Raw genomic sequence first — 18,927 nt, forward strand, 5'->3', positions numbered from 1 at the left:
CATTTAATGACTTAAAAAAATAAAGACAGACTTCTCGTCAGTAATGTAGTGACCTTGAACAATTAGTATAAGAAAGGCAGAATCAATGTGTTGCCCTCCCCCCTTTTCTTAACCAGTTTTCCAAAGAATGAGCTTGTTCCCCAGGATCTGACAAGGATGCCTGTGAGTTTTTTAAATCACAGTGAGCTCATAATTTAAACATATTCACCTTTCAACTCTTGTGTGTTTTTCTTACTGATTTTCCAACTGTCCTATATTTGACCAGATAGAACCAGGGTTTAATATTTTAGTATGTAGTTTTCTAGACTTTTAAAAATGTATACACATACATATAAAGTTACAAGAAAGAGTCTATTCTAAATAATTTAAAAAAAATATTTTTTATTGATTTCAGAGAGGAAGGGGGGGAGAGAGAGAGAGAGGTAGAAACATCAATAATGAGAGAGAATCAATGATGAGAGAGACTCATTGATCAGCTGCCTCCAGCACGCCCCACACTGGGGATCGGACCTGCAAGAATCTGCAATCCGGGCATGTGCCCTGCCTGGAAATCGAACCGTGACCTTCTGTGCCCTGCGTTGAACCCAGGGGTGTAGCCATCTTTCTTTGTTATGGGGTGGGGCCACAACATTAGTAACAAAGAAACAGAATTTCCGGAGGGTGGGACCCAGAAATCAGGATTTTGAAAAGATTCCCAGGTGATTCTAATGTGCAGCCAAGGTTGAGAACCACTGATCTACACGCAGTAAAACGTACCCATTTTTTTAAAAAGTGCACTGATTTTAAGTCTGCAGCCCAGTGAGTTATGACAAGCGTATACAGTCATGTAAGCGCCGTGGTCATCAGGATTTAGAACATTGTCATCACCCTGGAAGTTCCTTTGTGACTCTTGGCAGCCAGTTTCCTTCCCTGTCCCCGCCAACTACCGCTCTGCTCTCTGTCACCACCGTTTGGCCTTTTCTGGGCTCCCTACCAGTGACACAGCAGAGGGGTAATCTTTGGGGTCTGGCTTCTCTCACTGAGCATACGCTTTTGAGGTGCGTCTGTTTTATGGTGTAGCTTGTTTCCTTTTATTGCTGAGCGTTCCATTCATATATGTGTTCAACGTAGAAATATATCCTCAGTATGTTTGTATGGCCAACAGGCATATGAAATGTCCAGAAAGGGGGAATCTATGGAGACAGATAGATCAGTGGTTGCCAGCGGTTGGAGGTGGGGACAGGGAGTGGCTGACTGCAGACCCCCAGGAGGGAACCCTTTCATGGGGTGATGAGAATGTTCCACAATGCATCATCATCATGGATGCACAACCTACGTTTACTGAAAATCACTGAATTGTACATTTACAATGAGAATGTCATGACCGGTAAATGACACTTTAATAAATATGTTTAGCCCTGACCGGTTTGGCTCAGTGGATAGAGCGTCGGCCTGGGGACTGAAGGGTCCCGGGTTCGATTCTGCTCAAGGGCATGTACCTTGGTTGTGGGCACATCCCCACTAGGAGGTGTGCAGGAGGCAGCTGGTCGATGTTTCTCTCTCATCGATGTTTCTAACTCTGTATCTTCTCCCTTCCTCTCTGTAAAAAATAAAAAATTCATTAAAAAAAAATAAACATGTCTAAAGAGGAAAACATCTTTGTGTGGCTTAAATAGAAGTCCACGTCTTGCATTTTCAGTGGAGTTCTAGCCTCGCGTTGACGGGATGCTCTACAATTTAACAAGGCACCTGCCCACTGAAGGCCTTTTAGAGTGCTGTGGGTTTCGCTGTCCCAAAAAGCACTACAGTGTACGTTCTTGTACATCTGTGAGCGCTCACCTGTTACCTTAGGCTAAATCTCTAGAAATGCAACGGCAGGCCAAGGAGTATGCATGGATTTTAAGGCTCTTCCATCCTGAGGGCGATGTGTGCAGAGGCCGAGCCCCTACACTCTCGACAACACTGGATATTATCCATGGTTTTCACCTTAGCCGAGCTGTCAGGTGAAAAAGCAACAGCTCACTGCTTTAACTTGGGTTTCTTCATTTGCCAGTGAGACGGAACACCTTTTTCTTACGTCTAGTGGCTATTTCAAAATCTGTTTAAAATATCAGTTTTTATAAATTTAATAAAGTTATAAGACTATAAATATAACAAAGATACTTAGTAGAAAGTACACCTGTGTTCAGCGTAGCATTATTCACAATAGGTAAAATGTAGAAGCAACCCAAGAGTCCATCAATGATGCATGGATACTTCCAGATGGAGAGATACACAGATGTGGTCTATCCGTGCAATGGAATGTTATCCAGCCTTAAAAAGGACAGACTTGTGACACATGCAACAACGTGGATGAACCTTGAGGACATTATGCTAAGTGAAATAAGCCAGTCACAAGAAGACAAACACTGTATGATTTCACTTATATGTGGTAACCTGGAGTAATCAAATTTATAGAGACAGAAAGTAGAATGGTGGTTGTCAGGGGCTGGAAGGAGGGGCAGAAGAGGAATTATTGTTAATGGGTACAGAATTTCTGTTTTGAAAAGAGAACGAAGAGTTCTAACAATGGATGGTGGTGATGGCTACACAGTAATATGAATGCACTTAATACCACTGAACCATACTAAAAAAGATGGTTAAGATAGTAAATTTTATGTCTATATATTTTACCACAATTAAATTGGAAAAAAAATAATAGAAAGTAAAAATCCCCTCATCAGTGTACTTGATATGTGCACATTTCTCCACTTATTTGGCTACATGGAATCTAATATTTTTTGTTTATTTATTTTAGAAACATATTTTATTGATTTTTCACAGAGAGGAAGGGAGAGGGATAGAGAGTGAGAAACATCAATGAGAGAGAAACATCGATCAGCTGCCTCCTGCATACCCCCCACTGGGGAAGTGCCCCCAACCAAGGTACATGCCCTTGACCGGAATCGAACCCAGGACCCCCCAGTCCACAGGCCGACACTCTATCCACTGAGCCAAACCAGCCAGGGCTGGAATCTAAATGTTTTAAAATAAAATGGGATATTATACCTACTGTTTTACCATCTCTCCTTTTATTTCATTTTTGAAAGCTTTACTGAGAAAAATTCGCATATCATATAATTCATCCTTTTAAATTATACCATTCAATAGCTTCTAGCATATTCCCAGAGCTGTGCATCCATTGCTACAATATTCTAGACCATTTTCATTAGCCCCAAAAGAAACCCTGTACCCCTTAGGTGTCCCCCTCTATTTCTCTCCCAGCCCTTGGCAACCACTAATCTATTTCTATGGATTTGCCTACTCTTGACATTTCAAATAAATGGAATCATACAATATGTGGCCTTTTATAACTGGATTCCTTCACTTAAAATATTTTCAAGTTTTATCCATTTTGCAGTATATATCAGTACTTCATTCTTTTTTGGGGCTGAGTAATATTTCATCGTATGTCTAGACCACATTGTATTCATCCATTCATCTGTTGATGGACATTTGGGTCTCTTACACTTTGGGGCTATTATGAATAATGCTTCTATGAACATTCCCATACAAGTTGTGGTATGGATGTATTTTTTCAGTTCCCTTGAGTATATACCTAGGAATGGAATTATTGGACCATGTGGTAACTCTATGTTCAGAGTTGGATATCTTCCTATGTCAACACATGCAGACATATTTCTTGCTTCTTAAGCCCTGGATAGGTCTTCCATTGCATGAAAACCCCATGGTTTATGTATCCAGTGCCATGTTGATGAACACTAGGCAGTGGTGCCGATCTTTTCTGGAAGGGCTGGTTGTTTCCATTCTCTGACGACAGAAACAGTACTGCAGGGGACACCCTTGTACTTTGCGGACCGTGTCTTCAGATGGTGGTCCCAGGCATGGTGAGGTGAGAGCTTAGCTCTGGCCCGATTCTGACCCTGTTGCCTTCCTCCACAGGGGACCAACCAGGCACCATGGCGCAGAAGGGCCAGCTCAGTGACGATGAGAAGTTCCTCTTTGTGGACAAGAACTTCATCAACAGCCCAGTGGCCCAGGCCGACTGGTCTGCCAAGAAGCTGGTCTGGATCCCTTCGGAGAAGCAGGGCTTCGAGGCGGCCAGCATCAAGGAGGAGAAGGGGGATGAGGTGATCGTGGAGCTGGTGGAGAACGGCAAGAAGGTGACAGTCGGCAAAGATGACATCCAGAAGATGAACCCACCCAAGTTCTCCAAGGTGGAGGACATGGCAGAGCTGACCTGCCTCAACGAAGCCTCTGTGCTGCACAACCTGAGGGAGAGGTACTTCTCAGGACTCATATACGTGAGTATCTTGGGGCGGCCAGTCCCTCCTTCCTGACCTTCTGCACCCTGGAAGGGGAGAGGTTTAGAGACGTGTTCAGGGTGCAGGATGGGTAGCCAGAGGTCTCACTGAGGGCAGCTGTATGGTGAGATAGAATCATTCAGGCCTGGGTTCAAGTCTCAGTCCCGCACTTCCTAGTTCTGTGGCACTGAACAGGTTATTTTACCACGTGAAGCCTCGGTTTTTCTATCTGTGGAATGGGGATAATCACCCTTCCCAGGTGAAGGTGGTACACAGATTCCACGTATGCAGAGTGCCAAGGCACGTGGTAAACACTCCACGGATTTCAACGAGGTAGTTCCCTGCTCTTTCTCCATCTGGCAGATGGAGATCTCATGACCTCCTTGGGAAGGCTGGTGATCTGGCAGCCAGCTGGGAGGGAGGCCTGAGGACCTGTGGAGGCCTTCCCTGTCACAAGTGGGAAGGCCCAGATTAGACCGGGACTCCTCTGGGTCAACTGTGCCAACCAGAGTGGGCTAGAGCTGCGCTGTCCAATATGGTAGCCACCAACCGCATGTGGCTACCTAACCTTATATATAAATTAAATATCAGTGTTTGAAAATTCATGTCTTCCGTTGTACTGGCCACATGTCAAGGGCCCCACAGCCACCTGTGGCAGCACAGGGGTAAAGCACTTCCACCACCACAGAAAGTTCTGTTGGACTAGAGCAGTGATGGCGAACCTTTTGAGCTCGGCGTGTCAGCATTTTGAAAAACCCTAACTTAACTCTGGTGCCGTGTCACATATAGACATTTTTTGATATTTGCAACCATAGTAAAACAAAGACTTATATTTTTGATATTTATTTTATATATTTAAATGCCATTTAACAAAGAAAAATCAACCCAAAAAAATGAGTTCACGTGTCACCTCTGACACGCGTCTCATAGATTCGCCATCACTGGACTAGATGATGGGGTTGGGTGACTCAGAGGGTGCAGCTTCCCTGTGGGGCCGGACCAGGTCTCCAGGACATAGAGCAGTGGTTCTCAACCTTCCTAATGCCGCGACCCTTTGATACAGTTCCTCATGTTGTGGTGACCCCCAACCATAAAATTATTTTCGTTGCTACTTCATAACTGTAATGTTGCTACGGTTATGAATCATGTAAATATCTGATATGCAGGATGTATTTTCATTGTTACAGATTGAACATAATTAAATCATAGTGATTAATCACAAAAACAATATGTAATTATATATTGTGAAATATTTATTTCTAATTACAAATATGTGTTTTCCGATGGTCTTAGGCGACCCCTGTGAAAGGGTTGTTCGACCCCCAAAGGGGTCGCGACCCACAGGTTGAGAACCGCTGACATAGAGGGACATGGTAGCCCTGATGTCCGACTGTTGGCAGAGGGTCCCCCACCAGCCTTTGTCTGCCTGGCCTCTGAGAGAGGGTATGCGGATCCCCAGGACAAATCACCTAATTTCTCTGACATTTCCTTTCCTTCTCTGCAAAATGAACACCAGGATAGTACCAGCCTCACAGAGCGGTTACTCTAAAGAGAAAGTACTTGGCACCTAGTAGGTGCTCAAAACGCGAGGTGTTGATGTTGTTATTATTAGTGGTTTTTTTTGTTTTTATGGCCATTCTTATTATTACCAGTCAGATGTCCTTGTTCCTTTGTAAACTTGTGGGAACAGGCACTTCTAATGTTATGCCCTCTAGTCCTGCCCTTTACATTTTGCCCTGTGAAAATTACAAAAAGCCCTTTGTCATCTCTCGAAATGTCCTGCAGATTTTTTCCTAATTAGGAAAATAAGACGCATTCACCACAGAAGACTTGGAAACTTTAGAAAAGCCCAGCAAACACAAATCACCTCCCCTCCAGCCCCCCACCGCCCGCCCCCCCCGCCCCGCCCGGAGAACAGCTGTGCCGGTGCTGGCGTGCTGTGGCGCCTTTCTCTGTGACAATGCTTCATGTTTGCATATTTGAAAGCCTCTGTGCACGGGCTAGTGAACTGCTCCTTCTTCCAGGTACAAGTCTGGACGGAGCACCCCCACATCTGTCAGAACTCCCCCACCTCAATGCCCTTTTAAAAAATCCTCACCCCAGGATATGCTTGATTTTAGCGAGAGAGAAAGGGAGAGGGAGAGAGAGAAACATCGATTGGTTGCTTCCCATAAGCTCCCTGACCAGTGATCGAACCCGTAACCTTTCTGTTGTATGGGATGACGCTCCAACCAATTGAGCCACCTGGCTGGGGCCCCAGTACGCTTTGAAGGACTGTGTAACCTGTCCCATGGCTGTACCATCATTGATGATCCATTCTTCTGATAGTTCAGAGGAAACAGGGGAGCAACTCATAATTACATAAATTCCTCCTCTGACTCAGGTTCTATACTTTGCCACACTTGATCTCGTTTAATCAACACAACCTCCACTGAGTAAGGATGCTGGTCCATTTTACCAGAGAGCAAGCTGAGTCTCCGAGTGCTAACGGCCATCCTTACTTCCATAACTAACCAGGGAAGTCCCTTCTGTCTGAGGGATTCCTTGTATGGAAATGTATCAACCTGGGGCTGTCAGTATACTAGGAACATTTCTAAGGACACCAGCCTGCAGGGAGCTGGAGGGAAAATTGGGCTCCTCCGGGACCAGGCCTCTCAGCTAAGAAGTGTCATCTCTAGCCAGAGAAGTCGAGGACAGGCGGTATCTATCCCACCTGCTGTCCCCTGACACAGTGTTTGAGCCCAAAATAGAAATCAGGGGAAGAAAGAGGGGTTTATGAAGGTATCAAGACCCCGAATGTCTTCTGAGAGCAGATTAAACACTGAATCAAAGCTTCACATTCCTGCCATGTTTCTCCGGACGGATTAGATGAAAAGTGTTTCAGCCTGGTGACCACGCGCCTTCTCCTGTCTTGATTCTTTCTGGTCTATTTAGTCACTTAAATAGAAACCGTTTTTCATGACCAAGGAGATAAAGAAAGAGAAGGGGGGGGCAAGTTACGCTGCCAGAGCATGATAGCAGATTAACAGGTGGGTGGCGAGGTGGTGCTAAGGCAGGTGGGGGTGCCCAGCTTTGCCCTTGGTGATGAAGAGAACGTTCCCCTCTGTTCTGCAAGGCTCACCTCAGAGACTTGGAAAATTTAAAAAAGCCCAGCAAACACAAATTGCTCACCTTTGAGAAGGTCCTGACAGTTGTCTTGACCTCCTAGATCTGAGAGTCTGTAGGAGCCAGAGGGTCCTGAGCTGCCACAGATGGTTCATGGCGCCCGTGGGGTGTGAATGTTGTTCTGATCCCCGGTCCAGAGCCCCCTAGCTCTTCTGCTGGATCGTTGGCTGGGTTCCATTTGCCTGCAGTTTTCCATAACGATGTAGCAGTCAGCTCTGTCCCTGGCTGGGGGATGGGACAAAGGTTTCAGGTGGCAGGATCTCACTGAAGGTGAGACTGTTCCAAGTCCTCCCCAGACATGTCACCCGTTACGGCACCGGTGAGAGCAAAGCTTGTGTCCCACACACACTGCACGTGCAGTGACTGCGGCAGAGAAGGGGTGTGACTCGCTGGGAAAGCCCTCTGGCCTGGCCCAAGGTCAAGTGCGTGTGCTCTTTCCTCTCCTACCCGTCTCTGTGGGGTGCCGAGGAGTCACAGGGCCTGTTCCTGGCCCAAGGCTGCTTTTTTTTTTTTTATTAAGGGGTGGAGGATAAGGCGCACTAGATGCAAATGTAGAACATGGATTCTAAAACGATGCATGAGGAAAGAAAAGGTGGTATATCCACACAATGGAATGTTACTCAGCTTTAGAAAAGAAGGAAAGCCTGTCATGTGGGACAACATGGATGAGCCTGGAGGACGAGATGCTGAGTGGCATAAGCCAGCCGTAGAAGGACAGACAGACTGCACGATCCCACGTGTGTGCAGGATCTGAAACAGGCAATCTCGGGGGACCCGAGAGCCAGATGGTGTCTGTCGGGCTGGCGGAGGGGGACACGGGGAGTTTCTAATCAATGGGCGTGACGTTCCAGTTGAGCAACTGAATAAGCTTAGGGATCTGCTGTACAGCACTGTGCCCACAGCCAGTGTTCCTGTATGTGCGTGTGACACGAGACCGACCCTCCTAACCAATGTTTAAGTGTTTTTACAAAAAAAAAACACAAAAAAACAAGGTATTCCCTAAAACATGGGATTCTAAACTCGGTGCCAGTGAATGAGCACCAGGGAGCTTGTTGGTCTCCGGAGAGCTAAGGAAAAGTTCACGCATACCTACGTTCTTCCTGGGGGCGAAGGGGGCTTCGCTTTCATTAGACTCTCAAAGGAGCCTTGTTATCCCCAGGGCAACGATGGAAACTGCCGTTCACTTAAGATTTACTGTGTTAAGAGTTTAAACTAATACATTATTATTGCCACTGCTATTATTTCGTATGTAGGAGAGAGGCACTATTATTGAGCCCCATTTTGGCTGATAAAGAAACAGAGACTTAGAAAGGTTAAACAGTGGGTCTTACACCCAAAGAGGCTGGTCCGTGGACCAGCGCTTTTAGCTGCTGTCTCATTTATTCCTTTCAGCGAAACTATGAGACAGAAGCTATTGCCCTGTTTTAGAGACCGGGCCACTGAGGCTCAGAGGTGCTCAGCTCCTTCACTGGAAGTGGACAGAGCTGGGATTCAGATAAGGCCTGTTTGCCTCAGGGTGGATGGTAAAGGGCCCTGAGGTAACAGGAGGCTTGGGGCAGGATGTGATGATGGGATGTGATGTGTGTGGGCTGGGGCAGGTGGGGATGGTGCCATGGGCGTTGTTAGCTTTGAGTTGGGCAAGTTTTAAGTGCACAGAAGGAAGGAATCTAACCAGAGTGAGTGACAAAAAATGTTGAGTTAACTTGACATAGAAAAGAAAAGAAAAAGAAAACATTGGTTTCAGGCATGGCTTGAAACAGCAGAGGACCTTGCACCTCTGGATCCAGGTTGCCAGGTAACAAGAACAGTGATGGAAGGTGAACAGAACTCCCCGTGTCCTCTTCTGCCAGCCTGATGTTTTAGGGAAGACTTTTTTTTTTTTTGTAAAAACTTAAATGGGCTGTGCACTCCATTTTTCTGCAAGGTGCGCCTCCCCAACTCCCTGTCATCTCCTCTACCCTGAGGCTGAGTGCTGGTGGCCATGGAGCACTGTGCCTATTTTTTCCCCTCACACCCGGCCCACTTCACTCACATCTTACCTGCTTGGTCCCTGTAGACAGTGGGACAGTCCCTGCATTGACCCCTGGGATTTGGAATATGATCCAGAGCAAAGGGGAACAAACCTTCCTGTTTGTTGGGTTGCCAAGAGAGGAAAGGAGAGGGAGAGAGAGCGCAACATCAAATGATGAGTGAGAATCATTGATCGGCTGCCTCCTGCATACCCCCTATTGGGGATCAAACCTGAAACCTAGGCATGTGCCCTGATCGGGAATGGAACTGGTGACCTTCTGGTTCATTGGTCGACGCTCAATCACTGAGCCATGCTGGCCAAGCTCTTTTTTATTTTTAAATATTTTAATTGATTTTTTAGAGAGATAGGGGAAGAAAAACATCGATGTGAGAGGGAGACATCTATGGGCTGCCTCCTGCATGTCTACTACCAGGGATTGAGCCTACAGCCCAGGAATATGCCCTGACCATTGTCCCTTTCAGTGCATGGGACAATGCCCAACCAACTGAGCCACACCGGCCAGGGCTGGGATCCCCCCTCTTTAATGAGCCCCAACCCTCTTCCCTGGAGGTACATATGATTAACAGGGTCATGTATGCATATGTACACCTATAACCAACATAACCCCACAAATCACTTTCTGTATACTTTGCAGCTTGCTTTTTTCACCTAACCATGTCTTGTGGCTCTTTCTATGTCTGTTCATACCATCCAGTCAGACTTAAATATTTTTTAAATAGGCAACTATGAAATAAAATAGTATTTAAAGGTGTTCAGAACTTTCCCTTCATCCCCATTCTTCCCCTTTCAGTTCACCTCCTTAGAGAAACCATAGTTGCCAGTTTCAAATGCCGCTTTCCAGCTATATTTTATATACAGCAAGTATATGTATATGGGCATATGTAAATGTGTGCATGTATATATATTCTTTTTAATAGCAGCAGGCCATAACTGATGAACATTTAGGTTGTTTCTCATCCTTTCTGCTGTTAAAATCAAGGCTACAACAAAAGTGTGGTCATGGTGGACCATGTTTGTCCCTACACAGACTCAGAAGGTGTGACATGGCACTACAACTGATAAAGAAGTTCTAGTTATCCATCCTATATAATAAAGTGGTAATATGCAAATTGACCAGCACACCCTCGCACAAGATGGCCACCCCATGTGGGCACAAGATGGCCGGCAGGGGAGGGCAGTTGTGGGCAATCAGGCCAGCAGGGGAGGGCAGTTAGGGGTTACCAGGCCAGCAGGGGAGGGCAGTTGGGGATGACCAGGCCTGCAGGGGAAGGCATTTGGGGGTGACCAGGCCAGCAGGGGAGAGCAGTTGGGGGCGACCAGGCTGGCAGGGGAGGGCAGTTGGGGGTGACCAGGCCTGCAGGGAAGGACAGTTAGGGGTGACCAGGTTGGCAGGGGAGGGCATTTGGGGTGACCGGGCGGGCAGGGGAGCAGTTAGGTGTCGATCAGGCTGGCAGGGGAGTGGTTAGAGGGTGATCAGGCTGGCAGACAGAAGCAGTTAGGGGTAATCAGACAGGCAGGCAAGCAGTTGGGAGCCAGCAGTCCTGGATTATGAGGGGGATTCCGACTGCCACTTTAGGCCCTATCCCAAGGAGTCCCAGATTGGAGAGGGTAAAGGCTGGGCTGAGGGACAGCCCCCCCCCCCCCCATGCACGAATTTCATGCACTGGGCCTCTAGTCTATAATAATCTATAATAATAAAAGCATAATATGCTCATTAGACCAGACATCCTTTGGGATGTCCTTCCGGATGACTGTCCGGACGAAGCTGGGGCTGCGAGGGAAGTCCGGGTCCCGGGTGCCTGCTGGCAGCCAGAGGGAAGCCTGGGTCCCGGGTTCCAGAGGGAAGCCTGTGCTGGCAGCTGGGGGAAGGAAGGTCTACTCTTGCACGAATTTCGTGCATCGGGCCTCTAGTTGATTTATAGATGGAGGAGAGTTGTTGGCTCAGGGGTTTGGTCACTTAATGCAGGTCACGCAGGTAACAAGGGCAATGCTTCGGTCCCACCCAGGCCTGCAAGACTTAAAGACTGAGTTCCATTCACCTTCCATCACTGTTCTCGTTTCTGCCGGGGCTGTGGGAGGGGCGCCTTCTCAGGGCTCCAAGGCTGACCATATAAAGTGTCAGGGAAAACTGGAGTCCTTTCCTAATACGGTCACAAGAGGGAAACCCTGGGCCTGCAGCTGGGACCTGCTGGTGGCACTGGGCCCTGAGATGCAGGCGCGGACAAGGGAGTTGGGGATGTGGAAACCTCTGAACTTGACCAGCTGGAGAGGAGCTTGTGGGGACGGGGCAGCAGACACACAGCCAACTGCAGGTGGCCTGGGTCAGGCCACGTTAACCACGGCTGGACAAGGAAGATGGAACCTCCAGATTCCAAAGCCCAGCCACCCTGCATGGGGCGTGCTGCTGTCTGCCCATTCCTTCCTCTCGGATCCTTGTACCCAGGAAAGGTTTGCTGAACTGAACAGAGGTTCAGATCTGCTTGGAAGCATGCATTACGTGCCTGCTGTGTGCATAGCTCCAGGAGGTGTCCCAGCAAACAGGAGAAAAGTGACAGCCCTCCTTCAGGAGCCAGCGATGGAGTTGGGAGGGCCATGCATTCCCTCCTTTTCTCTTTCATTCATTTTGTTCAGCAAATACTTACTGAGTGCCTGCCATGTGCCTGGCCCTGTGCTGGGGCTGGAGGACACTGGTGTGCAGCTCACAGTCCTGGGGGTGACGTTTAGGCTGAGTCTTGAAAAAGGAGATGGAAATGGCTCTGGGAAGATAGGGGCTGGGGGATAAGCATTCCAGGTAGAGGAGCAGCACATGTGAAGGTTCTAAGGTGGCAAAGTTTATGTCATCATGAAACAAAGGGAGAATAGTATATGTAGTCAACTAACATTTATTGATTACCTAATATATATATATATATATATATATATATATATATATATATATATATATCAGGCACTGTGTTAAATGCTTCATGAGTGCTATCTTCATAGATTATAGCAAACTTATGAAGGAGCAGCTATTAAGTCCCCCCATCCCAAGGTTCAGAGACTTGCCCAGGGTAACACAACTAGAAGGAGCAGAATGAGCGTTCAAACCAAGTCCCCAGTACTCAATTCTATACCTTTAATCACTGCCCTTTACTGTCTCCAGGTGAAAGACTTGGGGCGGTGTGGTTTGGACTGTAAATGACACCCTCATTCTAAAAGGGGCACGGTAGTTGGCAGTGGGTGTGGTCCTGGGTGGGGAAGAGGTGGAATTGAGGCCTGGAGGAGACGTAAGGCTGGGTTGACCTTCGTTCAAATGATCGGTCCTTTGTTGGCACTTGCTCTGTGGGAGGCCCCATGACTAGGACTCACAGCCCTCGTCCTAAAACAACTTTGCCACTCGCTCAACAATCATGTACTGAGCACCTACTGTGTGCGGGCCCAATGCAAGGCCCCAGGTCACAGAGACGTAGCAGCACTGCCCCTGCTCCAGGGAGGACTTGTAATTGACTTACCTCTCGGCATCATTTAGCAAGCATTTAGTAGGCACCTACTGGATGCCAAGGTCTGTGTGGGGATTGAAGAGGAAGAAGAGGGGGCTCCCTGCCCTCAGGGCACTTGTGACTGGTGTTTGCAGGGTGTGTGGGAGGGCTCCAGGCAGACAGTGGACTCATCCATCCAGCACCCCAGCTTACCTCCGCATGGGCCCCAACCCTCTCACCATCACTTTTCTCCTCCTCTATGTACTGGCAATACCCAAACGCATGCTTCAAGCAGTAACACCACAGGTACCCCGCCCCACATTTTAACCTCTTCATCTCTGCCCTGATGCCTCAGTGCCTTGCTGCCCCCTGAGGTGAACACCTTCTTGTCTGTTAAGACAGCCACAGGGAGCACGTTCCCCCAGAAGTTTTCCAGAGCACCCCCAGTGTGAGTTAGGGCCCTCTCTTCTTTGCTCCCCTAATCCTCTGGGCCCCACTGTTGCTCTTATAGTTTTCCCCTTTTTTATATGTTTGTATTGATTTGAGAGAGAGAGAGAGAGAAAGGGAGAGGGATAGAGAGAAACAGCAAAGAGTTTAGAAACATCAATCTGCTGCTTTCTGCACACCCCCTGCTGGGGATGAGCTCAAAACTTGGGCATGTGCCCTGACCGTGAATCAAACCGTGACCTCTTGGTTTATAGGCCAATGCTCAAACATTGAGCCACACCGGCTGGGCTATGATGTTTTAAATGCCCTCACCCCACTTCTGATCTGTGGGCTCTCCAAGGGGCTGTTGCTTATTTGTTTATCTTCAGCATCTAGCATAGACCTGGTAGACAGTAGGTGCTCAGTAAACAGCTGGTGGATGTTTACATAGGCCGTATGTTGACCTCATTCCTGCCCTGTTTAGGGAAATGGTAAGAACCTGGGCGATTACTCTCTCCTTTACCACCAATCCTGTATCTTTAGAAGAATACCATTCACCACCCCCTCCCTGGCCTATCACAGGATTGTCCCTTAGAGGATTGAGCCCTAGAGGGACCCTCCCACTGTCCAGTCAGTTGTAGCTGTGACTGAAAGCCCTTTGAGGGCAGGACATTGTACTTTTTGTCTTCTATTTAACCCCAGCACTTTGCACGGTGTCTAGGACATACACATTGAATGAATGAGTGAGTGAGTGAGTGAGTGAGTGAGTGATTGAATGAAGAGTGAATGAATGAATGAATAAATGAGTGAATGAATGAATGAATGTTTGGTTGTTTCTGTTTCTGTAGGACAGGCGTAGGTCTGACAGCCTAGTGGACAGAACTCACACCTGGGAGTGGGCTGTGCTGGACTTGGCGCTGCCAAGGTCTTGCTTGGTGACTTTGATGAAGTCGCTTACCCTCTGGCATTTGATCTGAGTGTAACGCAGAGCTGGGATTTCTACTCCTTTTCCTTTAGTCACTTGGGGTGCTGGAGGGAAGACATGCTTCGTGAGCATCAGAGCCTTGGGTGGCGCTAACTGTCATTTGGGGAAAGCAGTGCCCGAGGGACAGGTTGGAGCTTGTCTCCTAGGCTGTGTCCTCAGTCCACGGGAAAGGTGATGTGTGCGATAGGGGACAATAATGACGATGATGGAGCCTCACAGGTGCACAGCAAGGGGGCTTGCGGGGTGCCCTCCCACCCCTTTCCTCTTCTGCTCCCAGGTACTTGGTAGAACAGGACAACTATTGTATTTAATTATGGTAAAATCCACATAACATAAAATTCACCATTTTAAACCAGTCTCATGGGTAGAATTCAGTGGCATTTAGCGCAGTCACATGTTGTGCAACTGTCACCACTGTCTAGTTCCAGGACCCTTTTATGACCCCAAAAGGAAAGCCAGTCCCCGTTAGCAGCCAGTCCCCATTCCCCTCTCTCTCCAGAGATCTGTCTTCTGTCTCTAAGGATTTGTCCGTTCTGGACACTTCATATAAATAGAACCATATGATATGTGGCCATTTGTGTCTGCCTTCTTTCATCCAGCATCACGTTTCCAAGTTCATCCATGTTGGAGCAAGTGTCAGTACCATTCCTTCTAAAAGACAGGCATGTTTATCTCCATCTTACAGATGAGGGGTGCTTTGTTAATGGTCAAGAGTATGAGCTCTGGCCCTAGCTGGTTTGGCTCAGTGGATAGAGCACCGGCCTGCGGACTGAAGGGCCCCAGGTTCGATTCAGGTCAAGGGCATGTACCTTGGTTGCAGGCGATCCTGATCAGGGTGAGTGCAGGGGGCAGCCAATTGATGTCTCTCTCACATCAATGTTTCTGTTCCTCTGTCTCTCCCTCTCCCTTCCACTCTCTCTCAAATTCAATGGAAAAATATCCTTAGGTGAGGTTTAACAAAAAGATACACACACACACACACACACACACACACACACACACACACACGGAGAGTATGCGCTCTGGAGTAAGCAGTTGCGGTTTCCAGTTCTGGAATTCCCACCCGCTGTGTGACCTGGTGACAGCCTCACCAAGCCCACTTCTCACCTGTCAGATGGGCGGTGGGAGAATCCTGGTACCACTGTCACAGGGTAGATGTGAGAATGACAAGAAGATGCCTATGAAGTGCTTAGCTCAGTGGCCAGCACACAGTAAGTGCCCCACAAATAGTTACTTAAATGTTACTTAAGCCTGTGATGCTCGGGGAAGTGAAGTGACAGGGGGTAAGGGTAGAGCGGGGATCGAGCCCAGAACTGATTAAAAACACACAGTCGTCAGATACAACATAGGGGACCTAGAAGTCCAGTCCTGCCCCTTGCTTCCCTTCCCCACACCTGGCATCTCAGTGATGCCAAGGAGTTCCCACCAGGGCTCTGCGCCTCAGTTTCCCCCTTTCTAAAATGAACAGGCGTGCCTCTGTCTCACAGCGCTCCTGTGAGGATGGAGCAAGAACATGTACACGGTGGTGTTCAGTAAACGCAGGGAGGCCGCGGGCTGGATGTAGGAGCTCTCTCCCTGCCATGTTCCCGAGCTAAGCTTGAGTTCTCTGTTCGGCAGACGTACTCCGGCCTCTTCTGCGTGGTGATCAATCCCTACAAGCAGCTGCCCATCTACTCAGAGAAGATCGTCGACATGTACAAGGGCAAGAAGAGGCACGAGATGCCGCCACACATCTATGCCATCGCCGACACGGCCTACCGGAGCATGCTGCAAGGTGAGGCGGCCGGGAGGTGCGGGGAGGCCTGGGGGCGGGGGGTGCCGTGGGGAGGCCTGGCCAGGGCTGCTGCTTCTGAGGAGCCCACCGAGGGGCAGGGGCGAGGGGCGTAGGGCCCCTCCGGAGGCTGCTGCTCTGCCCAGGCCCCTCCTGTCCTGCCTGCCTGCAGTTCTCGCCAAGAATGTGGTGCTTGGCAGGCAGCACTGGGGGACAGGAGGGCCGTGACTGAAAAAGGGAAAAAGGCAAGCTGAACATCTGTGATCGCGGCCGGGAGGGTGAGGGAGAGGGAGAGTTTGGGCAAATACGGACATGCGCCCGCTCAGGCCTCAGCACTCGTCCCGCTGGCTGCCCGCGGCCCTGGCTGTCTGGAAATGCTATAATGCTCTCACCTTGGAAGGGAAGAGGGAGGTACCAGGCCTGGGGCAGAGCCAACCAGCTCTAAATTTACTACCAGCTGTCACTACCCTCCCGCCCCCATGGGATTGTGAGCAACTGTTTCCTCCTCTCCAGCCTCAGTTTCCTCGTCTGTTAAAAGTATCTATCTTGAAACTTGCTGTAAAGACTAAGGCTGGCTTTTCCAAACTAAAGGCCTTTGCACATTCCCTCCATGTTTGTGTATTATAAACTTGACTGAGGTAAAACATAAAGAAGGGTAGAGTGTGTAAAGTGCGCACATTTAAAGTATCCAGCCTAAAATTAACTTTTACACGGCTACAGTTGTATAATCGCCTCCCAGACCAAGATGTGAAATGTTTCCAGACAGTTTCTGCATGCTGCTGCCCAGGGAGACCCCCTCAACACCCCTGGAGTAACCGCCATTCTGACTTCTGACACCATCAGTTCTACCTGTTCTTAAACTTCATGTAAATTACATCTTTATATTATTAACTTAACTAGAGGCCCGGTGCATGAGTTCATGCACCAGTGGGGTCCCTTGGCCTGGCCTGCGGGATCGGGCTGAAACCGGCTCTCTGACATCCCCCAAGGGGTCCCGGATTGCGAGAGGGTGTAGGCCAGGCCAAGGGACCCCACCGGTGCACGATCGGGGCCGGGGAGGGACGAGGGAGGGCTCCAGGGTGTGTCCAGCCGGTCTCACTCAGTCCTGTTGGGCCAGAACCTGGCAGCAAGCTAACCTACCAGTTGGAGCATCTGTCCCCTGGTGGTCAGTGCATGTCATAGCAAGCGGTTGAATGGCCTTAGCATATCATTAGCATATTATGCTTTGATTGGTTGAATGGATGACCGGACACTTAGCATTTTAGGCTTTTATTATATAGGATATTTTTTTTTATAAGCTTCCTCCCCACAGAACCTATTTCAGAATAAGCAAAAAACAGCAGTATACTAGTATATTAGTTAAGAGTATGAATTCTAGCCTTAGCCAGTTTGGCTCAGTGGATAGAGCATTGACCCGAGGACTGAAGGGTCCCTGGTTTGATTCCAGTCAAGGGCACATACCTCGGTTGCAGGCTCAATCCCTGGCCTTGGTAAAGGCGCATGCAGGAGGCAACCAATCTATGTGTCTCTCTCACATTGATGTTTCTCTCTCTGTCTCTCCCATTCCTTCCACTCTCTCTTATAATCAATGAAAAAATACCCTTGGGTGAGGATAAACAAAATTTTTAAAAAGTGTATGAATTCTAGAACAGGTCTGCCACTCACTAGATATGTGACCTTGAGCAAACTAGTTTCCCTCCCTATGCTTCTGTTTCCTTATTTATGAAAGAGGATTGTAATAACCGTTACCTACCTGCTAGGGCTGATGGGAAGATTAAATGAACTATTGTATATAAAGTGCTTAGAACAATGCCTGGTACTTGGTAAAAACTCAGTGATCCCTTGCCAGTGTTGCTCAGTGGGTTGGAGTGTCATCCAGGTTCAATTCCCGGTTAGGGCATATACATAGGTTTCGGGTTTAATCTGTAGTTGGAGCATGTATGGGAGGCAACTGATCGATGTTTCTCTCTCTCCCTCTTCCTCTTTCTCTCAAATCAATAAACATATCCTTTAGTAAGGAATAAAAAAACCCTTCACTAAGTGTAAGCTATTATCATCATCATTATTATGCACCAAAATAGATGTTGGATACACCAGCTACATATATATATATATATAGTACACATTGAAAAGAATATATAACTATTAAAATAAGAAATATTAATCTGAGTGTCACCTAAAACCACCTCACCACACTTCAGGATCAATGGAATTAGGGTACAGATTGTGCTTCATGCAGTGCCTGATGTGGGAAAAGCTTGAAAAGTAGAAGTTTGCTATCACAGGGCTTCTTTGCAGCCTCTATCTGAATAGGACTTTAGGATCAAGCACACAGACACACACTCACTCTTATTTAATCTTCAGCACAATTCTGTGGGGCAGGGTTGGTGTTACAACTTGCAGCAGAGGCAGCTGAGTCTCTGAAAGTGTCTGGGAACCCAGGCCATGACCAAGTGGGGCTTACACCAGGAATGCAAGGCTGGTTCAATATTGAAAACTCAACCAATATAACAGTGTAAGAACAAAAAACACATAACCATATTAATCCAGAGAAAATTTAATATCCAATATGATTAATCTGTTAGAAAACTAGGACTATAAAGGAACTTCAACCTTTATCAACCTGATAAAAGGCATTTTATCAACCCAATAAAAGGCATCTGCAAAAAAAAAAAAAAAATACATCTAACATCATACTTAACAGTGAAAGCCAATGCTTTCCCCCTTACCTTGAGTAACAAGATTTCCACTCTCACCACCCCTATTCAGTGTTGCACTAGAAGTCCTAACCAATGCAATTAGGT

General features: G+C 47.8%; 1 protein-coding gene across 4 annotated transcripts in view; it reads left to right on the top strand.

Annotated features, from left to right (window-relative positions):
* Positions 1-18,927, top strand: part of MYH11 (myosin heavy chain 11) — a 116,804-nt gene that overhangs the window by 10,521 nt on the left and 87,356 nt on the right. For all 4 annotated transcript variants that reach the window (XM_070412919.1, XM_070412920.1, XM_070412921.1 and 1 more), the window contains exons 2-3: positions 3,922-4,283; positions 15,970-16,126. In XM_070412919.1, coding sequence (XP_070269020.1) covers positions 3,939-4,283; positions 15,970-16,126 — 502 coding nt within the window. In that variant the 5' untranslated portion in view covers positions 3,922-3,938. The remainder of the gene's footprint in view (positions 1-3,921; positions 4,284-15,969; positions 16,127-18,927) is intronic.

This window comes from Myotis yumanensis, unplaced genomic scaffold (genome assembly GCF_028538775.1).
Source record: "Myotis yumanensis isolate MYYU_CA2020_CCGP unplaced genomic scaffold, mMyoYum1.0.hap1 SCAF_4, whole genome shotgun sequence".
Classification (NCBI taxonomy): domain Eukaryota; kingdom Metazoa; phylum Chordata; class Mammalia; order Chiroptera; family Vespertilionidae; genus Myotis; species Myotis yumanensis.